General features: G+C 54.3%; 9 protein-coding genes and 2 non-coding genes across 11 annotated transcripts; 6 read left to right on the top strand and 5 right to left on the bottom strand.

Moving 5' to 3' along the window:
- Nucleotides 1-1,542: 1,542 nt before the first annotated feature.
- Nucleotides 1,543-1,623, top strand: BDP55DRAFT_t256. Its single transcript has one exon. It is a non-coding gene; the product is annotated as a tRNA-Gly (tRNA).
- A 578-nt stretch (nucleotides 1,624-2,201) lies between these two features.
- Nucleotides 2,202-2,311, bottom strand: BDP55DRAFT_t254. Its single transcript has one exon. It is a non-coding gene; the product is annotated as a tRNA-Met (tRNA).
- A 313-nt stretch (nucleotides 2,312-2,624) lies between these two features.
- BDP55DRAFT_557909 (uncharacterized protein) lies at nucleotides 2,625-3,605 on the bottom strand (the record flags this gene model as incomplete). The annotated part of the gene is made up of 1 exon (XM_060569743.1): nucleotides 2,625-3,605. One exon carries the CDS (start codon nucleotides 3,603-3,605, stop codon nucleotides 2,625-2,627), a length of 981 nt encoding a protein of 326 aa, XP_060426707.1.
- Nucleotides 3,606-5,035: 1,430 nt separating this feature from the next.
- Nucleotides 5,036-6,856, top strand: BDP55DRAFT_731203 (uncharacterized protein; the record flags this gene model as incomplete). The annotated part of the gene is made up of 2 exons (XM_060579785.1): nucleotides 5,036-6,252; nucleotides 6,592-6,856. The coding sequence occupies 2 exons, from the start codon at nucleotides 5,036-5,038 to the stop codon at nucleotides 6,854-6,856; spliced, it is 1,482 nt and encodes a 493-aa protein (XP_060426706.1).
- Nucleotides 6,857-7,702: 846 nt separating this feature from the next.
- Nucleotides 7,703-10,303, bottom strand: BDP55DRAFT_557763 (uncharacterized protein; the record flags this gene model as incomplete). Its single annotated transcript, XM_060569727.1, has 2 exons — nucleotides 7,703-8,009; nucleotides 8,061-10,303. 2 exons carry the CDS (start codon nucleotides 10,301-10,303, stop codon nucleotides 7,703-7,705), a joined length of 2,550 nt encoding a protein of 849 aa, XP_060426705.1.
- Nucleotides 10,304-12,299: 1,996 nt separating this feature from the next.
- Nucleotides 12,300-12,605, top strand: BDP55DRAFT_634713 (uncharacterized protein; the record flags this gene model as incomplete). The annotated part of the gene is made up of 1 exon (XM_060572698.1): nucleotides 12,300-12,605. One exon carries the CDS (start codon nucleotides 12,300-12,302, stop codon nucleotides 12,603-12,605), a length of 306 nt encoding a protein of 101 aa, XP_060426704.1.
- A 1,085-nt stretch (nucleotides 12,606-13,690) lies between these two features.
- BDP55DRAFT_634712 (uncharacterized protein) lies at nucleotides 13,691-14,464 on the top strand (the record flags this gene model as incomplete). Its single annotated transcript, XM_060572697.1, has 1 exon — nucleotides 13,691-14,464. The coding sequence occupies one exon, from the start codon at nucleotides 13,691-13,693 to the stop codon at nucleotides 14,462-14,464; it is 774 nt and encodes a 257-aa protein (XP_060426703.1).
- Nucleotides 14,465-15,159: 695 nt separating this feature from the next.
- BDP55DRAFT_634711 (pre-mRNA-splicing factor 38B) lies at nucleotides 15,160-16,386 on the bottom strand (the record flags this gene model as incomplete). Its single annotated transcript, XM_060572696.1, has 2 exons — nucleotides 15,160-16,243; nucleotides 16,304-16,386. 2 exons carry the CDS (start codon nucleotides 16,384-16,386, stop codon nucleotides 15,160-15,162), a joined length of 1,167 nt encoding a protein of 388 aa, XP_060426702.1.
- Nucleotides 16,387-16,900: 514 nt separating this feature from the next.
- On the top strand, nucleotides 16,901-18,234 carry BDP55DRAFT_672343 (uncharacterized protein). The gene has a single exon (XM_060575525.1). The coding sequence runs from the start codon at nucleotides 17,054-17,056 to the stop codon at nucleotides 17,894-17,896; it is 843 nt and encodes a 280-aa protein (XP_060426701.1). The 5' UTR covers nucleotides 16,901-17,053; the 3' UTR covers nucleotides 17,897-18,234.
- Nucleotides 18,235-18,686: 452 nt separating this feature from the next.
- Nucleotides 18,687-19,272, top strand: BDP55DRAFT_557856 (60S ribosomal protein L37; the record flags this gene model as incomplete). Its single annotated transcript, XM_060569737.1, has 3 exons — nucleotides 18,687-18,753; nucleotides 18,871-18,942; nucleotides 19,127-19,272. Coding segments are annotated over 3 exons (285 nt in total), but the record flags the coding sequence as incomplete, so codon positions are not given.
- An 809-nt stretch (nucleotides 19,273-20,081) lies between these two features.
- Nucleotides 20,082-21,255, bottom strand: BDP55DRAFT_557933 (uncharacterized protein; the record flags this gene model as incomplete). The annotated part of the gene is made up of 3 exons (XM_060569745.1): nucleotides 20,082-20,369; nucleotides 20,523-20,822; nucleotides 21,001-21,255. 3 exons carry the CDS (start codon nucleotides 21,253-21,255, stop codon nucleotides 20,082-20,084), a joined length of 843 nt encoding a protein of 280 aa, XP_060426699.1.
- Nucleotides 21,256-21,824: the final 569 nt, after the last annotated feature.

Raw genomic sequence — 21,824 nt, 5'->3', positions numbered from 1 at the left:
TCGATGGGATGGCTGCGTTCCAATTTCAGAAGAGCTCTACTAAAAAGACCTGCCGATGCTTGGAGAGGTTCCTGGGTGGAGATTGGTTCGTTGAGTGGCGTGCAGATGGGTTGTCGAGTGAGATCAAGAGGATTTCTAGACGGGTAGTCCGGAAGGTGGTAATGGGATCATAACAAGTCGTCAGGGAGGTTACGCAGCCTACTCTTGGCGAGGTGGTTTCGATGAAGTGGCCGTTGAATGTATGGCTGTGGCGCGGTGAGGGCATCACTGCAGTCCCATATATTCTTGGGTGTCTCTCTGCTAGAGTAGGGCGTGGAGGGGGGGCTGGAATTTTGATCCGGAGAGGCTTTTCGAGTGCACCAGACACGATGTTTATGACTTTGGTTATGGTGCCCATCTTGGAGTGGGAAGTAGGAGCTTCGTTCATGATCACATGTGCTTCCCGAAGGTGCCTGGAGACTCTGATCACGACGATTATTTTCTTGCACTCGTATGAGGACTGCGTCGTTCCGCTACAGGTTAACGATGGAAACTGAGAGACGGCTTTGTCTTGTATCAAGTCTTCTATTTCCTCATATCTTATGTGACCTGAATCGAGGGTTTCCCTTCAGGTTGTGGTGTCGTGGTGCTGTGCGAGAGGATGGCCAGCTTACGAACAGGTATTGAGGCTAAGGTACTTGCGGCTTTTTATTACATACGACACGTTGTTGCTGATATATGTTTGAGATCATCGTATACGTGGTCGACTTTTCAATCGTTTCACTGAGAGCTTACAGGGTTCCTGTGTTCAGAGGGAATCATTCACTTGTTGCTTTTAAGCCAATTTCTTAATCATCCGAATCATCTAACTTTGAATACGAAAAGATGAACTAAATGTGATGCTGGCACACGTCAAATATCTAGCTCACGCCTTTCCTCTCAAAGTCTAAAACTTCCATACCTTTCTCATCAACACTTGAGATTTCCAGGGCAAAGGATGGCGCGGGTAGGATGGTCGTTAAGTCTTTTCTCCTGTCAAGTAGAACTCCAGGGAACATGTGGATTTCGGAAACCATGAGAGAAAAAAGAAAGACGAAATGAGAAGCCATTTAAACATGTCTTCTACAGATGAAGTCGATAGCGAAATATTCTTGTGGTAGATTATTCCTTCTTTTACTTACAGTAAGATGGCCACAGATTATACGGCTGCTTGCCAAGCCTGACCAAGGCAATTCCAACATTACCTATAACTCAATTGGCCCAAGGACAAGATCATTGCGCTTTCAATCTGCCCTGAGCAAAGCCAAGAACATCTCAGAGCCTTCAACTTAACTGTTACCTATAAACCCAGAGATATCAGCCCAGGAGCTTTCCAAACTCACAAGTCACCCCAGTGACCGATCGTCAAACCCATCCCGGCCGGACCCGGGTGTTCGGCACCAAGCACCCGGACCCGGCCCCAGATCCAGATCCCAGCACCAACACCAGCCCTAGGCCAAACCCACCACAACATAATCACAATCCTGGCCACTCTCTGCATCCGAGATCACGAGTTATCAACATGCGTCGATGGTTTAGTGGTAAAATTCTCCGTTGCCATCAAGCAGCGTCGGGGAGCCGGGGGTTCGATTCCCCCTCGACGCAGTTCTTTTGCTCGTTGCGCTGAATTACGCGCCGAGTCGAAGTCGTGGGTTGCGGGATAACGGTTTTTGTGATTTTTGGGGGTGAGTTGAGGTGTTGTGTGCTGTGGGGGTGCGATGTGACCCACCTCACAACCACACTTGCATTTGCAAGGTAAATAGACGGGAAGGACGAGTTGAAGCAATGCTCAGGGTGAGGTGAGTAGGTATCTCAGTGGTATGTCGTTGCTAAATATATGCGTGTAGCATCACATCATGGCAGTGTGTTTTGTCGAGAGATATACTTTGAGGCTTATTCATATTCATGGGGGAGTTGTCATTTGCGGCTCAGACCTCAGTTGACAAACGTGCAAACCTCATTCACCATTACCAAACCAACGACATGTTGCATCAGCCCCGTTGACCAGAAAGCAAATTACGGGTGTGTTCTCAGACAGTACGATGTTATAACAATCTAACCGCTACACGAGACCATCGATATTGATACGAGGACATGACCTGGGCTGCGTGAGCATTCACATACGCCCTGCCAAAACATGCAACATTAGAAAAAGCAATCAGTTGCGCAAGAGCAAAAGGTAATGTCCCTAGCAAGGCTCGAACTTGCGACCTTTGGATAACCCCCGGGATGTTTCCCAGAGTCATATGTATTTAATATGAGACCAACGCTCTACCGACTGAGCCATAGAGACGATCTTGTATGACAAATGCTGTAGTGGATGGTGACAAGAAGCGAGAGAGGGCATCGTGGGCGGGGCAGAAGGGGAGAGACGATTATTGTGGGAGGGGAACGGGGCTGGAGAGGGGAATCCGGGCCAGTCACGACTCACGATCGTGACGAATGGAGAGGGAAACGGGGTCTTTTGATTTCCTCAAAGTCGAACGCGTTGTGCATATGGAGACCGTGTGACCCAAACGCAACTAGACTGGGAATCCCCTCGAGACCACTTCCCAGTCACCCATCGCACCTCACCTCACCTCACCCTCTCTCCCACTCCTACACCATCACGGCGCCTCGACCCTCAGCAACTTCTCAGCATTCCGAAACGCAATCATCTCAAGCTGCTCCCCCGTCACCATCCCACTATCCCTCAGCTCCCTCATCCACGCCAGCCCATTCTCGTTCTTCTCAAACGGGTAATCGACACTATACAAAATATGTTCCACCGGCGTATTCCTCAACACGCACGCCAGCGGCGCGAGGCCCCACACCCCGCTCGTGGTAACCCACACGTTCCCCTCCCACACCTCCCGCCAACCGCGCCGCCGCGGACCCCACCGCACCGAGAGCTTTTCCACCCGCTCCATCATGAAAGGTAACATCTCCCCAAAGTGTCCGATGATGATTTTCAGCGAAGGGTATTCGTCAAAGAGGCCTGCTGCGAAGAGCTTGAGGACGGCGAGACCCGTTTCAGAGTGCCACCCGAAGCCGCTGGATCCCATACTCCGCGCCGCGCCGGGTTCAAAGTTGCCCTCGTACGCGAGCCGCTGGCTCTCGGAGGGGTAAGTAGGATGTAAGTAAATCGGCACGTCGAGCTCCACCGCCGCCGCGAAGACGGGCCAGAAGCGTCTGTCGTCGTAGTGCTTCCCATCGACGTGCGTATCCACCAACGCGCCAACGAACCCCAACTCCCGGATACAGCGCCGGAGTTCCGTCGCCGCGGCCTCCGGGTCGGCCATCGGTAGCACGGCGAAGCCTGCGAAACGGGTGGCGTTGGCGCGTACTGCGCCCGCGAGCTGATCATTTGCGAGTTTGCTTAGGTGCGGGGCACGGGGGCCGAGGCCGGGTGCGTGGGATACGATTTGCAGGCTGATGCGGGTGTCGTTCATGTTGGAGAGGCGGAGGGGTCCGACGTCTTTGAGGCGGGATGCTACTTCGGGGAGATGTTTGAGTTGTTCTGCGTATATGTCGGAGAGTTCTGTGAAGAGGTCTTCTGCGACGAAGTGTTCTTCCAAGGTGATTAGTTTTGGGAGGGGGTCTGACATTGTGAGGATCCGGGGTAAGTTTGTGTTTGAATGGTTTAGCATGTGTTGATGAGAGAGATTTGAATTGCTTGAGGTGAGGTTCGAAGAGGTGAGATTGCTTCTTATGCCGTACGTTCGAAGCCACTGTCATGGTGGCGGACGCCTCGGCCGACGTCTCCCGAAGAAGTGTGACCCCCGCATACTGTATTCAGATGATTTCATGTGAGACATGCAGCTCGCGAATTTCGACCCAGCAAATTCTCTTGCGAGTTGGTAGTCAAGAGCTGTTTAGATGAGGGCTCAAATGATATTGGAATTTGAATGTTTGTATTTTAACATACGAGACTATTTGACAGTCGACCTAGTAGGTGTATACTGTGGACGGCTCTGTTATCTTTTGACATCTTCACTCATCATTGATCTCGAATTCTATTAGACAAAATGACTTGTACATTAGGAAGCTCTGCTAAAGCTGCAGATACACAGATGATCCCGTATCCTGTGACTTTTCCATAAAGTTCATATACTTTACTGTGAAGTGAAGGCCAATGAGTGAGGGGAAGCCATAGACAGACTGGTAGTGAGACTAGGTAGACTGATACCCGGTGAGCCACTTGACCTGGGATGCTACAATGGGAAAATGATGCGGATGTAGTACGAATTTATGATTTCTTTCTAAGCAGATTTTCAACAATTCGATTTCATTGCCTCGATAACGTCTCAGTCTAGGGCGAACAATCTCATGATGAACATGAGGTATGCTAAGACCCAAGTCTTCGAGCATTTAAAAAAGAGAGGCGCAATACCTACCTCGTGCTCGTCAAGCCCATCCACGGGCCCAGCATTGAATAGCTCTGATGATACCACGATTATGAAGGCTCTGGAGCCAAGCCTTCAGAATCCCTTCACACACGATACGAAAGACGTACTATACATCCATCGCCCTCGTACTTGTACAGCTCAGCCGAGGAGTAAGACGATCATCACGAACCATGACTACTGTGCCAGTGACTAACCGTACCCAACAGCCACGGTGCCACCCTCATGAGCTGAGTCCACGGAACAAGGCCCCACTCTAGCGCCCCGGACCCCATGGCCAAGCCCGCGCATGTCCCGCCACCACGATCCGAGCCCCCCGCGGCTGCCCCAACCTCCCCCCGGGAGCCCCTGAGTGACACTGCTGCATGCCCTCCCACCCCCTCCAACCCCGCATTCATGCCCCCCGCAACCGGCACCCGGCACCGTCACCGCCGCCTTACACCGACCTAACGCGACCACAATTGAAAGTATCCAAGCTCCATGAGAATCGCGACTCCACGCCGGACAAGCTCATCTCACCCTCACATCACATCTCGCTCACCCAACTCCACCTCAACGCAAATTAACCCACACTCATCTCTACTCACACTCAACTCATCCATTTACTCCCTGCTTCAAAACAAAACAAAGCAATGGACGATCCCTCAACCCAAACAACCCTCATCCTAACCCACCTCTCCAAAACCCTCTCACTCTCCCCGCCCCAATCAACCCACCCGCCCGAAACCCTCACCGGCCTCCCGACATCACACACCGGCACAGCCTACCTCTTCCTCTCCGTCTCGACCCACCATCCCAGGCTCCAAATCCACTCCTACCCGGCCATCCACTGGGCCCGCGCCTACATCTCCAACATCCCGACCGCGTCCGCCCCGATATCTCTGCCGTCTACAGAAGAGACATCACGAGAAGGACCTGTCATAGGCCTCCTCTCCGATGCCCTCGCCGGCCCTGCCGTCCGCGCCTGCGTGACAAAAGACCTCATTCACGTCCGCAAGTTCCTCGCCATCCTCTCTCCCGTGTTGGAATACATCATCTCCTCCAACGCGAACGCCAACTCATCCTCTTCAGCACCGACGACAAACTCCTCAGCAATGGACCTAGACGGCCCAGAACCGACAACAACAACAACAACAACAACAACAACAACACCACCACCACCAACCCTACCCAGCTGCCTCTTTCACGGCCTCGCAGGAACACTCTACTTCCTCCGCCTAATCCGCCACTGGGTCCCCTCCTCCGCGCCCCTTGTCTGCGGCGCGATAGTCCACGTGTCAGAGTACCTCCTCGGCCCGCATCCCTGGACATGTCCTTCTCGATCACCTGCATCGTCTGAATATCACTCTCACTCACATTCGTCACCACTACCGTCGTCACCAGAAGACACCCACGGCACAACCCACGGCGACCTAGGCATAATAACCCAACTCGTCCTCACATCCCCACCCCTCGCCGCATCCCCGTCCCTGAAATCCCGCCTCGCCGGCTTCCTAGACCTCCAGCTTCCCACCGGCGACTGGCCGGCCCCATCACCCACCTCACCAGACTCAGAACGCCCCCAAAGCGATAGACAACAATCCCCAAACGGACCACCGACACCAGACCAAACACCAACACAACCAGAACCCCCAGCAGCAGCATCACCACAACCACCCCGCGGCTTCGCCTCCGGCCCCCAAGGCCTCGTCCTCTCCCTCCTCTCCCTACGCCCCTTCTTCCCGAGCCTACACCACCGCATCGACGACGCTGTTGAGAGGGCGCGCGAGTTCCTCTGGGCTAGGGCCGTTGACTCTGACGTGCCGACTGAGGAGATGAATCTGTTTTACGGGTCGTTGAGTACCGCGTTGTAAGTTCTTCCGTCTCAGTTTGTTGTGTATTGTTTGCATATGAGAGGTGTGAAGTGTTCATCTTTTTCTCATCCCCTGATGGAGAAATTGCGAGTATCAGTGGGACCATGATCTTTCTATTGTATCTTTGATCCTTTCTTCGATCAACCTGCTTTCTTGCTTATACATATTCCTCACCTACCCCTCCCATCTGTCTTCAAACGTCCTCTACCATCACAACATCAAGTCCCTCATACATGTCCAAGCCTCACACCCAAACCTCACCTCCCATCTCCCCATCACCACACCAATCCCAGACACCATCTCAATCTTGTCCCATAACTAACAAACCCCCCCAGAACCTTCCCAAAAGGCCCCAAAAGAACACACTTCCTAAAACCACAACCCCCCTCGCCAAACCAACCCCTCTCCCCGCCCTCAAACACCACCAACAACGCCGCCATAACCACATCGCAAAACTCATCAACGCCATCTTCCTCGTCAACAACACCAACACCACCAACAGCAGGCTCCGTGACAACCGCCCCCCACCCGGGCTCCGCGTACCTCCACGCCGTGAGCGAGCGCGATATGCCTCGCATGATCTTTTACAATGACATTTAATATCATCCTAAAATGTGTTCCATACTGCCAACTATGCTCTTCATCATCCGGCAAGAACAAGAATGGGATGGTAAAATCGTTCCAACTACGAGAGGCAAGCTCTCTGGCGCGGATGAAAACAAAAACAAGTGTAAACACGCAAGTATTGAACATCACCAGGCGTATACAGGATATAAGATACCCCCAAACCTAGATTCCATATTTCCTTGGAATAGCGTAGATGCCTCTACTCAAGCCAATATACCAATACATCACTTCATTAATTCTTCACTCGAGACTCATCTGATAAAACTCACTCATCACATTTCTCACGAGGAAGTCACGAACCAAGTCACGCACAACAAGTCACAAGTCAATGGAAATCATATTCCAAGAGCGCGTCCGCCCCCCGATCGTCAGTGGGGACGAAACGACGGGTATATTGGCCACCTCACACCTCACACCCTCATCTACGCATATCCTTCAGATCAGAAGGATCATGACCATCCGCGAAAGAACAAAAAACACAAGAACCTTACGTCCTGGACAACAATCGAAACGAGTGTGGTGAGGTCCCTTCCCATTTCTCTCCCGGGCCATTTCGAGTTTTGGTTTCTTTCTTCTCCACCCTCGGCCATGCTGCCCCCCAAAAAACAAAACCCTTTGCCCGTGTGCCCAAGAGAAAGCCCTTCTCCCTTAAGAAACCCCTGATTACGCCATGTGTCCCGATTCCCGTGGGACTGGTGCTTCCCAGTCCATGCCTGTAAAAAATAACCTCCGAAGTGCCAAACGTAAAAATCAGAAGAAAATCAAAATGCTAGCGTTGAGAGGTGATGCGACGACCTCGGTTGATGAGTTGAACCGACTTCACCGGTTGCGATCATCCTGCGACGATCGACTGGCACGGGACGACGCCCCAAAGCTACCGGACAGCATCCCCAACCACCCGTCGGGTCGGGTTTGCCGTCCCCTGGGCGCGGGCGAGAGAATACCACCCTGCTCCACGTCCTCGTCTCTGTCTCGCGAGCCGGACGCCTCCGCTTCCACCTCGTCGTCAGAGTCGTCGTGATACGGTTCATAGCGGGGGCTAGAGGGGGAGCCGCGTGCAAGAGAGCGAACGACATCACCCTTGCAAATGGGGCATGTGCGGCGGCGCGTCGTCAACCAAGGCGTGCTAAAAACGTTAACACTAAAAACATAAACCAAGGGGGGCAGATAGACTCACATGCACTCGGCGTGGAATTCGTGGCCACAGGGCAAGCTCATGACGCGGCTGACGCCGTCAACGTACTCCTCCAAGCAAACCACGCATTCAACCTGTCTGCCCATGTACTTCTTCCACTCGCTCGAGTAGCTGCCGTTTGCCTTTTCGTGCTCTGTCCGCAGAGGCGACCTAGGCATTTGCAGGGCCGAGTTGACAGACAGCAAGCTCTCTGACTCGGGGATGCCCGTCGTCGTTCTAGAACGAGGTCGTGGTCGGGAAGGCGTCTGCTGTAGCAATGGCGTGGTGGGTGTTGGACTCGTCGGTGATGGAATTCTCGGCGAGGGAACGGGTGACGCCGCGACGGTGTGGTACGTGCGAACGGGCAAACGCTCGACGACTGACTTGGGTGCCCTCCAGCGTCTTCTGCGAATGCGCGCGCGAAGGATCAGCAAGGCATAGACGACGCTCAAAGTGATCAGAGGGCTGATCACAAGCACCAGCAGAGTATCGAAGAAGGGGCTGGAGCTGCTTGAAGGCGTAATCGTAACCCAGAGGCCATCGTGCCCAATAGGCTCGTTGTCATCGTCGTTGTCGCCATCGTCGGGAATGGGCTCCGAGGGCCGCGGGGGATCCTTGGGCTTGTCCTCCTTGGAGAAGTCGGCACCGTCGTCTTCTCCGAAAATCTTGGACATGATTCCCCCGTGGGCTGTAGCCTCCTTTCCGGAGGTGGATCCCTCGGTCTCAACAGGCGGCAAGTCGGGGTTGTACTCGCCGCTTCCGGGAGTGATGCTTCCGCCCTTGGGGCCAGTGACGTCCTTGCCACTCTTCGGAGTGCTGCCAGGCTTGCCGACCTGCTGCTCCTTGGCTGCGGCCTCGGTCTTGTCTTTGGAGCTGGGGGCATCCACCAAATCAGGATCCCGCCAGTCTTGGACACCGATTTGGAATGTGTCTTCGCTCTTGCGAGCGTCGGGAACTTTGCCTTTGCCCCTCTTGGCGGCCTTGCCGAGACCGTCTCGGATGACCCTGTCCTTCTCCTCGCTCCAGTCGTCAACAAGAACCCAGTTATGGCGACCGCTGCTCGGGGGCTGAATGCTGTCGCCAGATCGGGAGCTACGGCCCCAGCTAAACAGCCATCGGAACAGGCTGGTGCGGGGCTTGGCCGTCTTGTGCTCGGCCTTGGCCGGCTTTCCCTTTGCCGCAGCCTTTGCCTTGGGCGTTGCCGTGGCCTTGGGGGTCGGGGTCGGCGTCGTCACCGCAGCCTTTTGCTTGTTCTTCCTGTTCCTCCGGCTCCCTCCGTCAGACTGCAAAACCTTGAGGGCCGGGCGGCCGTGCTCGTCGAGAGTATCTTCGATGAAGCTGCCGGGCTGCGTCAGCGACGACAGCAAGTGGGCTGTGGTCCGGGTGGTGAAGACGGAGGGGATGGAGACGTTGGAGGTATCACCTCTGGCAAACATCTGGATCAGAGGACCCCCCTTTGTGTTATCGCCCACGATGAGAGCCATGGCGCCACGTCGCTGCGCCCACTTGACCTTTTCCAAGAAACCGCAGCCGCCGCGACTGAGCAGCACGATCTTCCCGGCGATCTCCGCAGCCTCTTGTATCGATTGGATATCGGCGTGGGTCGACTCGGTGGACATGGCGCTATCGTGGTTGGGCTGAGGCTTCCGGGCGAGGCCTTGGTGGAGGTAGTCGTCAGTGCCGTCGTCGGCTGGGCGGATCTTGGACCTGAGGCGGGTGATGGGGACACCCACGGCGTCGGGCACGGCGTCCTTGTCGGTCTTGTCGCGCTTGTGGTGACCAGGCTTGCCGGCAGCAGCAGCAGCCTTGTTGGAGGACTTGGACATGCCCTTGGTGGCAGTCTTGAGAACGGCGTTGGCCTTGCCGTCGTCCCAACCGGGAATGTCACTGCATCCCAGTTCGCCCTCGCCTTCGCCCTCCTGGAGGTTATCGTCGGCGAAGCCACTGCCGATCCATAGTTGGCCGCTCAAGCCCTTGTTTGGCAGATTGGGGCCAAAGGCAGCAGGGCGAGCGACAAAGGAAGTGCTGTTGTCATCGGTCAGGCTGATGGCGGCATTTGGTTGGAAAATGGAAAAAGGCGCTGTAAATGAGAAGAAACTCGTGAATCGTGATCGCGGTACGGCGACCGGGGCGGCGATGACGGGAGAGGAGGAGGAAGAGCGCGCCAGTGAGGTGATGGAGCGGCAGAAGAGAAAGAGCGAGGCGGCGAAGAAGAGGACGAGAATGGCAATTCTGGGAGTACGCATGGTTGGGTATCGTATCGGGTCGTTACTGAATAGGAGAAAAAGAAAGGGACCAGAGGTTGAGGCTCTATATCGTGAGTATGGTATCTAGAAGTGGCGGAGGGTTCGGCGCACGGCGCGGCAGCCGAGGGGGTAATCGAGTCTGGCGATAGTGGCGCCAGAAATGGTTGTTGACGTTGGATAAGGTGAGGTATCGACCGGCAGCTGGCAGCGGCTCAGCGGCAAACTGCACAGGAGCCCAGCATGCGCAAAGTCATTCGGCGACACAAGGCGAGGAGATGTCGTCTCTCTGGCTGCCGTGGGTGGAAATGCCAAATGTATGACGAGGCTGAAGTTGAGGTAGAGTGAAGTTGTGGCGAGGAGGGGAGGTGAAGGTACAACGGTTGACAAGTACCCGTAGGGCCTTTGGTAGGAGCCAGGAGGGTTGGAGGGGTGAAGAGGTTGGGCAGTAACCTTTCCCACACACAAAGACACGCTCTTCGGGTCTCTCTTTGATGTGCCGGCGGGAAGCGTCGGGTCAAGCGAAAAAGATAAAATCGGACTGATATTTCGGTGGTCGGGAAGCAACAAGACGGAGAAAGTTGAATGACGAGGTGCCGATCAGGTTATTCAGGTTCGGGACTGCAGTAAGGTAGGTACAGTGGGAGAAGTCAATTTGATTGTGTGCGGCACGGCGGCTTTGGTGAGGTCAGGTAGATATTGGGTGTGCACGCAGCGCATAGCGGTGCAGCATGCGCCATACAGAGAATAGAAGACCCGATGACGATTGCTCGACAGGCACGCCGTCGGATAAGGTAAGGTAGAGTAGGTGAAGGCGTGGGATGGAACGACTCGAGCAATGGAAGAGAAAGGGACGGGAAGACACTTGAAGGTTGCGACTTACGACTTGTGACTTGGCGAGAGAGACAATTGAAATGGAAGACTGAAAGTGACACACCAGGAGGGTCTGTCCCGTCTGCATTTGGTGGCGGGGCGCGGCGTTGCTGTTTAGGTGCCGGGGCCTCCCGTGTGTCGCTCACTTGCTCTGCTCTCGTGCAATTATCAATGACACACACACACACACACACACACACACACACACACCTCACTCACTCTTCGGATACGCATAGTAAGACAAGGTACTTACCTCAGCGGCCTGTCATTATGGCAGCATCTGGCAAACTGCACATGAAAGTGACTGGCTGGCGGGAGTAGGAATTGATCCCAAAATGGACTCATCAATGGACCATGGTCCCATTGAGTCGAGTCGGGGGGTTTGGGGGGCCCCTGTCTGGCTGAAAGGTGAAAATCGGACGCACTGCACATCGGGGCACATCTCACGCGTGCACTTTCAGTTTGATGGCGTGGGCACGCGGGACAGGACTGGTCATGAGCCACATGTATGTACCTACCTAGTTGACCTCACAACTCATTCTCAATCTCACTCTCATCTCACTCTCATCAAGGTAGCAATACTACTCAGTGAGATATCCTCAAGTGAGTGGGCAATGGGCTCACTCAAAGATCATAACCATCAATATCGCTATCTACATGCTTCAAATGTATCCGTAGCAATCGCCTTTTCTTTTCTTCAGGTGACAGCGCCAACCCCAGTCCACGCTCCACCGTGACTGTCAAAAATACACCCATCCCAGCCACGCTCGCCCGCAGGGTGTGGCAGGGCCGCAGGGGATGGGTTGCAGGGTCGACCGGCTTTGACGGCACACACGCAGAAAGTCTCACTTAAGCTTGGTGGCATCTTGGTTATCAAACTATCGACCTATTGAGGGGTCCTGGACCTCCAGAAGGGGCCCAGAGGGAGCCTGGAGCAGGCCACTTTGTCCTGGATGCTGCTTGTCGTCGCGTGCTCGTCGCTGCTGCACCAGTGATTCAGTAAACCCAACTTTCATGTTCCACCGTCTCAACTTTCTCTCCTATTCCCCACATCCGATGCTTCAGGGCGGACAGGCGACTCACGCAGAAAAGCGTATGAGAGGCAGACGTTGACGCCCAGCCGCGCATGGGGAGATTGAACCACCACCATAAGGGTTCTAACAATTCGCGATCGTCTCACAAGCGCCAAAGCCGACTTGGCCATCACAACAGTGAGCAAGCATCTCGCCAATTCCTCAAGCTGCTCCCAAGATTCCAAAAGCGTCCTAAACACCGACTTAGCTCAACTCACATCCGCGTGGAATACGACAACTCGGGAAATGAGGGTGACGAGTTACCCGTATTCCCGTACGGCCCGCACGTCGTACCCAAGGCACCAGAGGTCGCTTCGCTCGCCTCTTACATCGTTCCCAACTTCCCGAGGGACGAATGAACCAGAACCGCCCCTTAGAAACCGGGCGCAGCAGCTTAGCTCTAAACGCGCGGTTTTCCGTACGGGCCCTGCAGATGCCATTATCGAAACATATGCAAACAAATAATCTTTCTGTTGAGTTGGGCTATCAATGACTTCACACGCGACCACTCAGTGCTCCGTACACTGAACTGATTCCCTCCCGCTGCCCCTCGTGACTGAACCCCAACTGAGACGAGGGGGCGCCATCCAAACCGCGAAAAAGGGGTGTGTGCGTTTGCAGCAGTCCTTTGCCCTTGATGGATGCTAGAACGCCCAGACTCGTCTCGGCCTAGCGGTTCTGAAAGAAACCTAACCCAAATCTCAAAAGTCAAGGAGGGGTGGCTCGGCGAGGCCATCATTGAGAACTCCCAAATACAGCCGGAGCTACCTGATACTGCCAATAGTCGACAGAGACAAGCAACAAAGGTAGGAATGAGGAGACTCAACCTACCCCGGGCCGAGAAGGGTGAAAGAGAGGCAAAAGTGCTCATGGGCATGAGTTGATGAGGTAGCCATCATCGACAGCTGCCGCCGAGTCCAAAATGCTTGCATGAGCTATCCGTACCTTGTCCCAAAAACATAACCTCCCTCTACCCTGCAAAATCGACGTGATGTTGCTCATCATCGTGAACCTCTTCCACCCTCAAAATTCAATCTCAACTCCATCCAATCCTCGCTCATAACAAAGCGTGCATCGTCCGTTGAAATCATACCGCACGCAACTAAGCTTACCCTACTTTAGTCTACCCACCGTGCTACCTTGAGCTCTGAAGGTATCTAAGTCTCCAAGGTAGTTAGAGGAGCAGGCGAACAGACAATCACTGTGCGTCAAGGCGTCTCACCTCGCCAACCCTCCCAGTGTTTATCCCGTTTTCAGTGACACGCAAGGTATCGGTACGGTACCCAAGGTTCAAAATTCGAACCGCCGATGGGAGATGGAGGCACAGGGGGGAAACTCAATTCAACCCCAAACTCCTCTAAATCCTACCAACCAACTTCACGTTGACATTGCGGGCGAGGCTTGACTTGACCCAACCAACCTTCCAAACAAAACAAAACAAACCATGCTCCCAGCGTCGTATCATCCACCCCCTTCACCAGAGTTAGAAACGCGTTACAGAATCAAGCACCCATGTATGATGTACCTCATCCTCCCCCAGGCCCCGACTTCTCTCTCGAGTCCTCTCCATCTCACTCTCACCCGAAACCAAAAAGCGGTCCACCAGCTTCATGACGTCCGACACATCATCCACAGCGCAACACTTCACTCATCCCCCACCGTCCGCCCCCCGCCCCCGGCGCACACCCCCGGGCTCCATTCCCGCCGTCCTCACCACCCTCACACGGCGACGGACGACCCGTGGCAGTGCCGTCCCGGGTGTGCCGCAAGACCCTTCCTTTATTCACCTTTCCCATCCCACATTCCTCCAAATGCCGCATTCATCCACTCTAAAACTTGGCATCCCTTCATTCCCCTGGTATCCGCATTCCTTCCCCCTTCCTTCGTACCTGAATCCTCACGCGAGCGGAAAAGCCACTCCCGTCATCTGGGCCTCTCTCACCCATCACATTCTCTTCTCTCATTACCATCTTACAATGAAAACCCCGGTATGCGTACTTCGTGTGTCCATATCCCACTTCCAACCTATGGTACCCCTCCTCGCCGAATGAAATTAGCTCCCACTTATGGAATGGACCCCTTATGGATGATGGGGTCGCCTTTCCGACTTTTGTTTCGCAGTTTCTCGGGCAGGGGTGTTAGCCCTGGTAAAGGAAAGAGTGAAACGCCGTTTGCGAGCAAACCCCCCTACCACTACAACCCAAAGCCTCAAGTGTAAGAACAATAGTGATATTCTCCTTCTACGCCTTCGATGAGAAACCGCCCTCTCATCCGTACGGTAATTGAGACTCAAACAAAATGTTATGGTTTGCATCCCTCCGAGGCTTTCGCATTGGATATCGAAACTAACGTCATCCCAATGGGCAATATCGTGGATCTCACAGCTTACAGCCTCCTCCAAATGAGGCTGAGAATGAAATATAGAGACGAATCTCAGTTTGCAGGCTTTCCCCATCTATTCCCAAAGCCTCAAAACATCCCATCCACAATCCCAGGGTTGAACATGCTTTTTCTCAGAAAGGTTCGGACGAAGGTGTCAAATCCTAGCCTCTGTCCGTCTTGTACCATGGGTATCAGCAGACATGCTAGACTCGACAGAATGTTGAAACATCTCGAAGCGATGCCGGTCATTTTTACAGCTTCCCGGTGGATAAATGCACCTTCACGGCATCCAGAACTCCGTCCCTGCGTTACTCGTATGCACTACTGCTCAAGCGTCAAGTCACACGCCGCTCTCATGAGGTGAAATCCAGTGAAATTCGTCATCGATCATTAATGAAACAAACTCCACCAAACGAATGCTAATGCTGAAGAGGGTACCTCGAGACGTAATTCAACTATGCAGACGCCTCCTGACCATGAGCCAAACTCGCTGCCAGAAAGAACAATCATGAACAAGAAAGCAACGGAGACTCAATTAAACTCGGAAAACAAACCGCTCAACCCGTCCTCCTTGCCGCGATCCCACTCCCGCTTCTCCCCGGCCTTGGCCCACTGCACATCCCGCTCGTCCTTCTGCTCGTCGGCCGTGCCGCCCTCCCTCCATTTCTTCAGCATCCCATCGGTGTACCCGGCCGCCCGCATCCGCTCCTCCTGATTTTGTCGCCACTTCTGCCTGTCCCTGAATGCCTCCACGGCGTCGTCCCAGTTCTCTCTCGGGTGTTTGTCGTCGTCCGCCATCTCCACATCCGCCTTAGGGTTGTAATCCGCTTCGAAGCGCTTGTCGATGCCCGAGGCTCCCGAGGCGGTGCCCCGGCCACGCGAACGAACTTGCTGCGGCGGTTCCGGCCCAATGAACTCGTCCAAAGGGTCCGAGTCTGACGCTGTCGTCGGGGGCTCCTGCTCGTGCGCTCGCCCTCCGTCGCGGCGGCGGCTGCTGCCTTTGATCGAGAATCCCGACTGCGGCCTCTCCCGACTGCGATCTCTGCGTGACCGATGGCTCTTCGACATGAGGTTCTGTCCTTCTTCATCCCGTCGCCTTTCCCTATCGCTTCGCCGTGACTTTGACACTGTCTCCCTATCTTCGATTGGCGAACGATGGCGGTGCCTCCTGTGCTTGTCGTCGGGTGAGCGTGACCTCCGCCGATCGCTCCTATGTCGTCGACGATCGTCTCGCTCCGAACCCGACTCATCTCTCCTGCTCCGTCGGTGCCTCCTGCCGCTCTCGCGTTCTGGAGATTCGCTCCTGCGTTCCTTGTGATGTGTCCTCCGCGGCGGCGAGTCTTCCTTCTTCTGCGCCTTCTCGTTCGATGGCCCTGATCGGCTGGACCTGACCTTGCGGTCTCCCAGAATCGATAGGATGTCTCCCATCTGCCTCTTTCTAATATCCTGCGGGGCTGCCTTCCTCCGCCTCTCCTTCTCCTCTGCGTGTTCAAAATCCTTCAAGCGCGCGCGGGATTCGGCGGCCTCTTTGGCCAGAAGGTTCTTGTTGTGCGTATTCGTGTCCTTGATGATGTGGCGCAGGAAACGAGTGTTCGGTTTGGGCATGTTTGCTGGTCTAAAGGGGTAGTCCGATTAGATCGTGACGTGGGGAAACCGGGAGAGTCGTGGGACATACTTCTTGTCTGCCCGGTCCATGACGGCCTCTTTGGCGAGCAAGTCGGCGACGTAGTCGTCCGTGATCATGTCATGGTTTGACATTGTGAGGCCGCGGTAACCAAGGTGTAGATCCTAAAGGTGGTGAGATATCCGCGCCCCTTCCGAGCACGCCAGATCAGGCTGGTGGCTGCAGCATCCGTCGACCAGCTGGGGTATGTGCCTCTTTTTATCGGGAATAGAAGAGGAGCGCGGGGGCTGGAGAAGTGACGGTCTTGGATTGATGGAAGAGTTCGAGAATGACAGTGGCAGAGCTCTTCGCCGAGACTGTTGAATGAACCGATGGAGAGGGGCAGCGGGGGTTCGCTCAGTTGAAAGGCGCCGTTGTCGCAAACTGCGGCGTATGGAGGATTGATCGACGACAACAGCAAAGGCCGCCAGAGTCACATCGACCAGGGACTTGGCGCGGTGGGATGAGCCTGCGCCATGCCTGCCGTTTTTCGCACGGTATAGGCAGATAAGGATGTAACGGAGATAACGATAAGATAGCGCGTGCACCTTACCCGATTCAGACCCAAGTAAACAAACGTCACAAAGGGTAAGCTAATTGACAGACCCTGGGCGCTTGAGGGCGAAGGAATCAACGGCCGCGACAGACCTCCCCCGCCGACATCATCTCTCAACGCGCCATTGACGAAACTTGAATCGCCAGCACACCTACTACGACCGAATTCTACAACAACACAGCGCGGACTCTAATCAGCCTCTCACAATGGACGCGGGAAAGGCAGCTCAAGTGCTGCGCAAAATCGAAGACCTCAACGAGAACCACGAAATCTCAATCATCAGACTTAGCGAACCCATCTCCAGCGCCGTCGCGCAAGAATCACGGCAGCGGACGTCAGACGCATCTAACGTATCCCAAGATGCCGCCACACCAGCCAGCCTAGAGGCCGATCTGGAGCACTACAAGGAACTCTTCGCCAAGCTCCGATTCTCCTACGTCGAGCAGGTCACTAAAGAAAAGTTCATACGCGCCATCGTCGGCGATCCGCCCGTGATTGTCACACCGCAGGAGAATCTAGAGCTGGAAAAGGCGAACCTCGAGGCCAAGGCGCAACTCAAGGCGCTCAAGGTGGAGGTCGCGGACATGGTGACGGAGCTGGAGAGGAAGGGCAAGGAGCTAGCGAAGCGGTACGAGGGTGTATCGCTGGACACGACGAAGCTGAGGGAGCTGCCCGACAAGATTGCCGAGTTGGAGGAGCAGGTGGCGGAGCTCAAGGAGACGCAAGCACCGGGACAGAGCCCGATGATGAACTTGCCCCTCGCGAGGACCCTCGAGCTGGTGGACGAGAAGAAGAGGCAACAGCAGCAGTTGGATCGCGAGTTAGAGCAGTTGCAGGCCAGAGTGCCGCGCAAAAGAAAGGAACTGGAGAGACTGCAGGCCGAGTTGCAGCCGTTGGAGGCCAAGAGGCAGAATAGCACGGCAGCTGCCAAGGAGGCGCGAAGGCGGAAGGATAGAGCCGGTGGTGATGCGGACGACCTCGAGGAGCGGGGTCGCTGGTTGAGGGCCAGCGAGGCGGCGCTCAAGCAGATGTTGGATATTCAGGGTTGAGCGGATTGGTATAAAGGGTGAATGGGATGATGGTGGACGACATGATGATTTTGTATACCCGCACACAGCAGGCCCAGTCATGGGTTAGGAAACGGCGTTGCCAGGCGTTTGGAGATGAGATGAATTCACCAACTCGTTTTTACTGATACTGTGGCTCATTTCATTGTGCCAAGTAATGCCACCACTGGGAGACTTTACCTCTTGCCTGCCTCTCATCCTTATTCTTTTTCTCAGTGCCATTTATTGGCTCTGGAATCACATGGTCGTGGACATACAAGATGAAAAGCATCAGTCAGCTGCAGTCTTCGATTAAAGAGTCAAAATAGGGTCAAATGGGGCTGTCCAGGGGTTTGTCACCAGCAAAAAAATAACGGATTGGCGGCTGGAAAATAAGACCCACCAAAAGTCGAGGACAGGGATGCGAGCGCGGTGCACAGGCAGGTCAAGTCCCCTTGCTCGCCGGGGAAGGCGTTGATTGGACGAAGATCGAACCCTCGGTCACGTGTAGTGCCATCCACGAATTTTCAGAGTGGCCGAATGGGTTGGCCCCACCAAGCCCAATCCTCTCGCTTAGGTCACGCACCACGAAATTTGACAATCGAGCGTCTTTCTCGATTGATTCCTCCGCGAACCAACTAACCGACCAGCAACCACCGAACACCATCGTCGACCACCGAATACCGCCAAGATGAGTACGTTTTAGCCGCCGCCGCCGTCACCATCGTCTTTGCGACGAAAGGTTGACCATTTTACGCCGTTTCGATGGACTGACCGATGTTTTTTTTCTTGTATAGCGAAGGGTACCTCCTCGTTTGGTAAGAGACACAACAAGACGCACACCTTGTGCCGTCGTTGCGGTAAGTGATATATGCCTGGTAGGGAGTCGAGTTCTGGTCCACTAGGACGCGACTACTGGCCAAAATTCTAGAATTCAAGATGGGTTCAAGAGACTGATCAATATTCGCAATTTTTAGGTCGCCGATCGCTTCACATCCAGAAGCACACCTGCTCTTCCTGCGGTTACCCCTCGGCCAAGACTCGCAAGTGTACGTTTATCCTCCCGAACGACGAACCCAATCCGAATCCCCAGGCACATCAAAGAAGACAAACCCTCGAGACTGTCTCATCCCTACGCCATATTTCCCACGCCTTTCCAATACACGCAACATTCACACAAGAATCATGAACCGAGAAAGAAGAAGAGTTACTAACGTAGGATGCGATTTACAGACAACTGGTCCGAGAAGGCCAAGCGGAGAAAGACCGTCGGCACCGGCCGCATGCGCTACATGAAGGACGTCTCCCGTCGCTTCAAGAACGGCTTCCAGTCCGGCGTCCCCAAGGGTTCCGCCGGCCCTACCGCGCAGGAGTCGTGAGCGATGATTGGAATGTGAATCGGGTCGACATGGGGAGGTATCTGTGCAATCGAGGGCATTCGGGCGATGGGGGAATGAAAATTTGAGATCGAGGGGGGTTCCAGGGAAGGCGTGGCAACGCCGCCGGAGTCTTGTCTACTCGGGAAACGATATCACGAAAAGAAACCAAAGGGAAAATCAGCTCTTTTTTTTCTTCTGCATTTCTTCCCTCCCCCTATCTCTCACCCCTCCCCTCGTTTTTTTGACTCGGAAGCAAAGCCAATATCAAAAAAAAAGAGTCAAAACAAAACCAAAGCATTTGGCCAAAATCGAAACGGGTGTTTTTACATCTTCTCATGTTATCTCGCGCGCGGGCTCTTCAAGGGGATAAACTCACTTTTTTTTACACACGGGAAAAACGGATCCTGGGGAAAAAGAGAAATGACTTTGCTTGTCTCGTTCACTCACTGATCCTATGCGTAATTGGATAATGGTGACTCTCGTCGGTTCATGGATGGATCCAGTGTCGATCCGTCTCATTACAATGGTTTCTGATCAGGCGTGCCCACGACGACATGATTATGGTTGATGGTTTCTTGGGGAGTATTGGTGACGAAACGCTTTGCTCTGACGAGACAAATTTGCCTGAGAAGATTTTGCCCTCATCCTGAGATTGAATCCTTGCATTCGAGGGGTATATCATATGCCGGCTTCAAAACTGTAGCAACCCCTCCAAGCTCCCTCCCCTCAGTAAGACGAGTAACTTGGCCATAACTTAACGCCGGGTGACATGCAACCTCGATATCCCATCATCCCCTCCCTACACTCCATCACTGCCCCCTCCCAAACACCTTGACGCTGCCATCTCCGCCAATAAAGTACAACAGCTCCGTCTCCTCGACCGCCCTCTCCTCGTCGCCGGCCCCTCCAGCAGTGACCCTCAGCACCCCGCTGACGTCGCTCGCGTTGCCTGTGTCGAGCAGCCTCAGACCAATCACCGTCTCCGCGGCATGCGCCAGCCCGAGAACGAGACTGGCGTGCTCCTTCTCCAGCGTCGTGGTCTGCGCCGCGATGAGCGGCTCGTCTGCGGCGACGGTAATGATGGAGGCGTGGACCTTCTGTATGAGGCGTCAGTGAAGGACCCTCTCTTGATCTGAGAATGAGAAAGGGACGAGGAGGGCATGTCATCAACAATGTAGAATAACTCGCACACAAATGGAAACAAGTCATTGAAGTGATGAGAATTGGGGCGTGAGCATGAGCGTACGTACCTCTTGCACACCAAGCAACATATCCCTCAACGCAAGACCCGAGAGGTCCTCGCCAGACGCAGCGAGCAAGAGGTCCGGCTGGTCCACAATCAGAATCGTCTTGGCATCCGTCGCGGACACATCGGACACCGCGCCGTCGAGCTCGCGCTGGATATCAGGCAGCCTCGCCCCGCGGATGGTCCTTCGACCCTTGGGCGTCGTCTTCGTCGGCGCCGCCTGATGAGGAGAGGAGAATAACCCGCTCAACCCGTCCACGAAGACGAATTTGCCGCTTCTTCCTAGACCTTCTAGGTCGAGGCCCTATGGTGCACGGTTAGTTCTGTCTAATGAGACCCAAGGGTGCTGGGTGCTGGCAAGCAAGATAAGTAGCGAGAGAAACCCTCCTTGAAAATCTCATCGATGGAGGGGTTAGAATTTCGAGTGAGGGGCATTTTTTGTTGTCACAGATAGCACAACAAGACGTGGGAAACAAACATACCAATCTCCCAGCGCCTTCCTTCCAAAACGCGAAGTCTCTCATGAAGCTAACGAGAACGATGCGGACATCCTCGCTCTGCGATGCGGCGGCGGCCCCCTCCTCGGCAGCGGCGTTGAGTTTCCTGAGGTATGTGTACAGGTACCGCAGAACGAGCCAGTTGGTGCTGGCGCCGAGGACGCTGGTGAGGAGGATCTGAGCGTATTCGGGCGGGAGGGCGAGGTAGCTCTCTAGCAGATGGGGTATCCTCGTCGCCATTTCTTTTTTCTTTCGCTTGTGCTCTTATGTGTAAATGATATGTATGACACAGATATGCCTTGTAGTTATGGTCATGTAAGTGAAGGCTTCACTTGAAGTCAGTAGGAAGTCAGTAGAGTCATTGTGCCATTTTGCGCCTGGGCGTTGTGGGGCTCTTGTGACAGTGAGGGGTTGGGAGTTGGCACTGTAAGCACTGTCTTGATATCTCGTCGTTGAAGCTGAAGCTGGCATACAGATCCTCCTGTCGCCGTCATGGGCTTAACCTTCACCTTTTAATCATGCGTCCTTGGTATATTCCACAGTCGTTGACAGGTCAGGTGTTTCTACTTTCTTCGTTACCTCTTCAGAGAGCTCCGGTCATTCTCGACCGCCCTTGACTTAACCTTTCCAGTCAAGCACTCATACTTTGCTTTCACCTTTCACGACTCTGTAGTCGATGCATCTCTTTTTCCACCTTTCAAGGCCACCAACCAGCACTCATAGTTTTCACCTTCCAAGGTCATCAGCCAATAAACCTGACCTTCTTTGGCCTTCAAGGTCACTACGCAGCATTGATAACATTGTTTCTC

This window comes from Colletotrichum godetiae, assembly GCF_030913485.1.
Source record: "Colletotrichum godetiae strain CBS 193.32 chromosome Unknown BDP55scaffold_36, whole genome shotgun sequence".
In the NCBI taxonomy this organism is placed as follows: Eukaryota; Fungi; Ascomycota; class Sordariomycetes; order Glomerellales; family Glomerellaceae; genus Colletotrichum; species Colletotrichum godetiae.
Note: the sequence above shows the minus strand (reverse complement) of the source record. Positions and strands in the feature narration are given on the sequence as shown.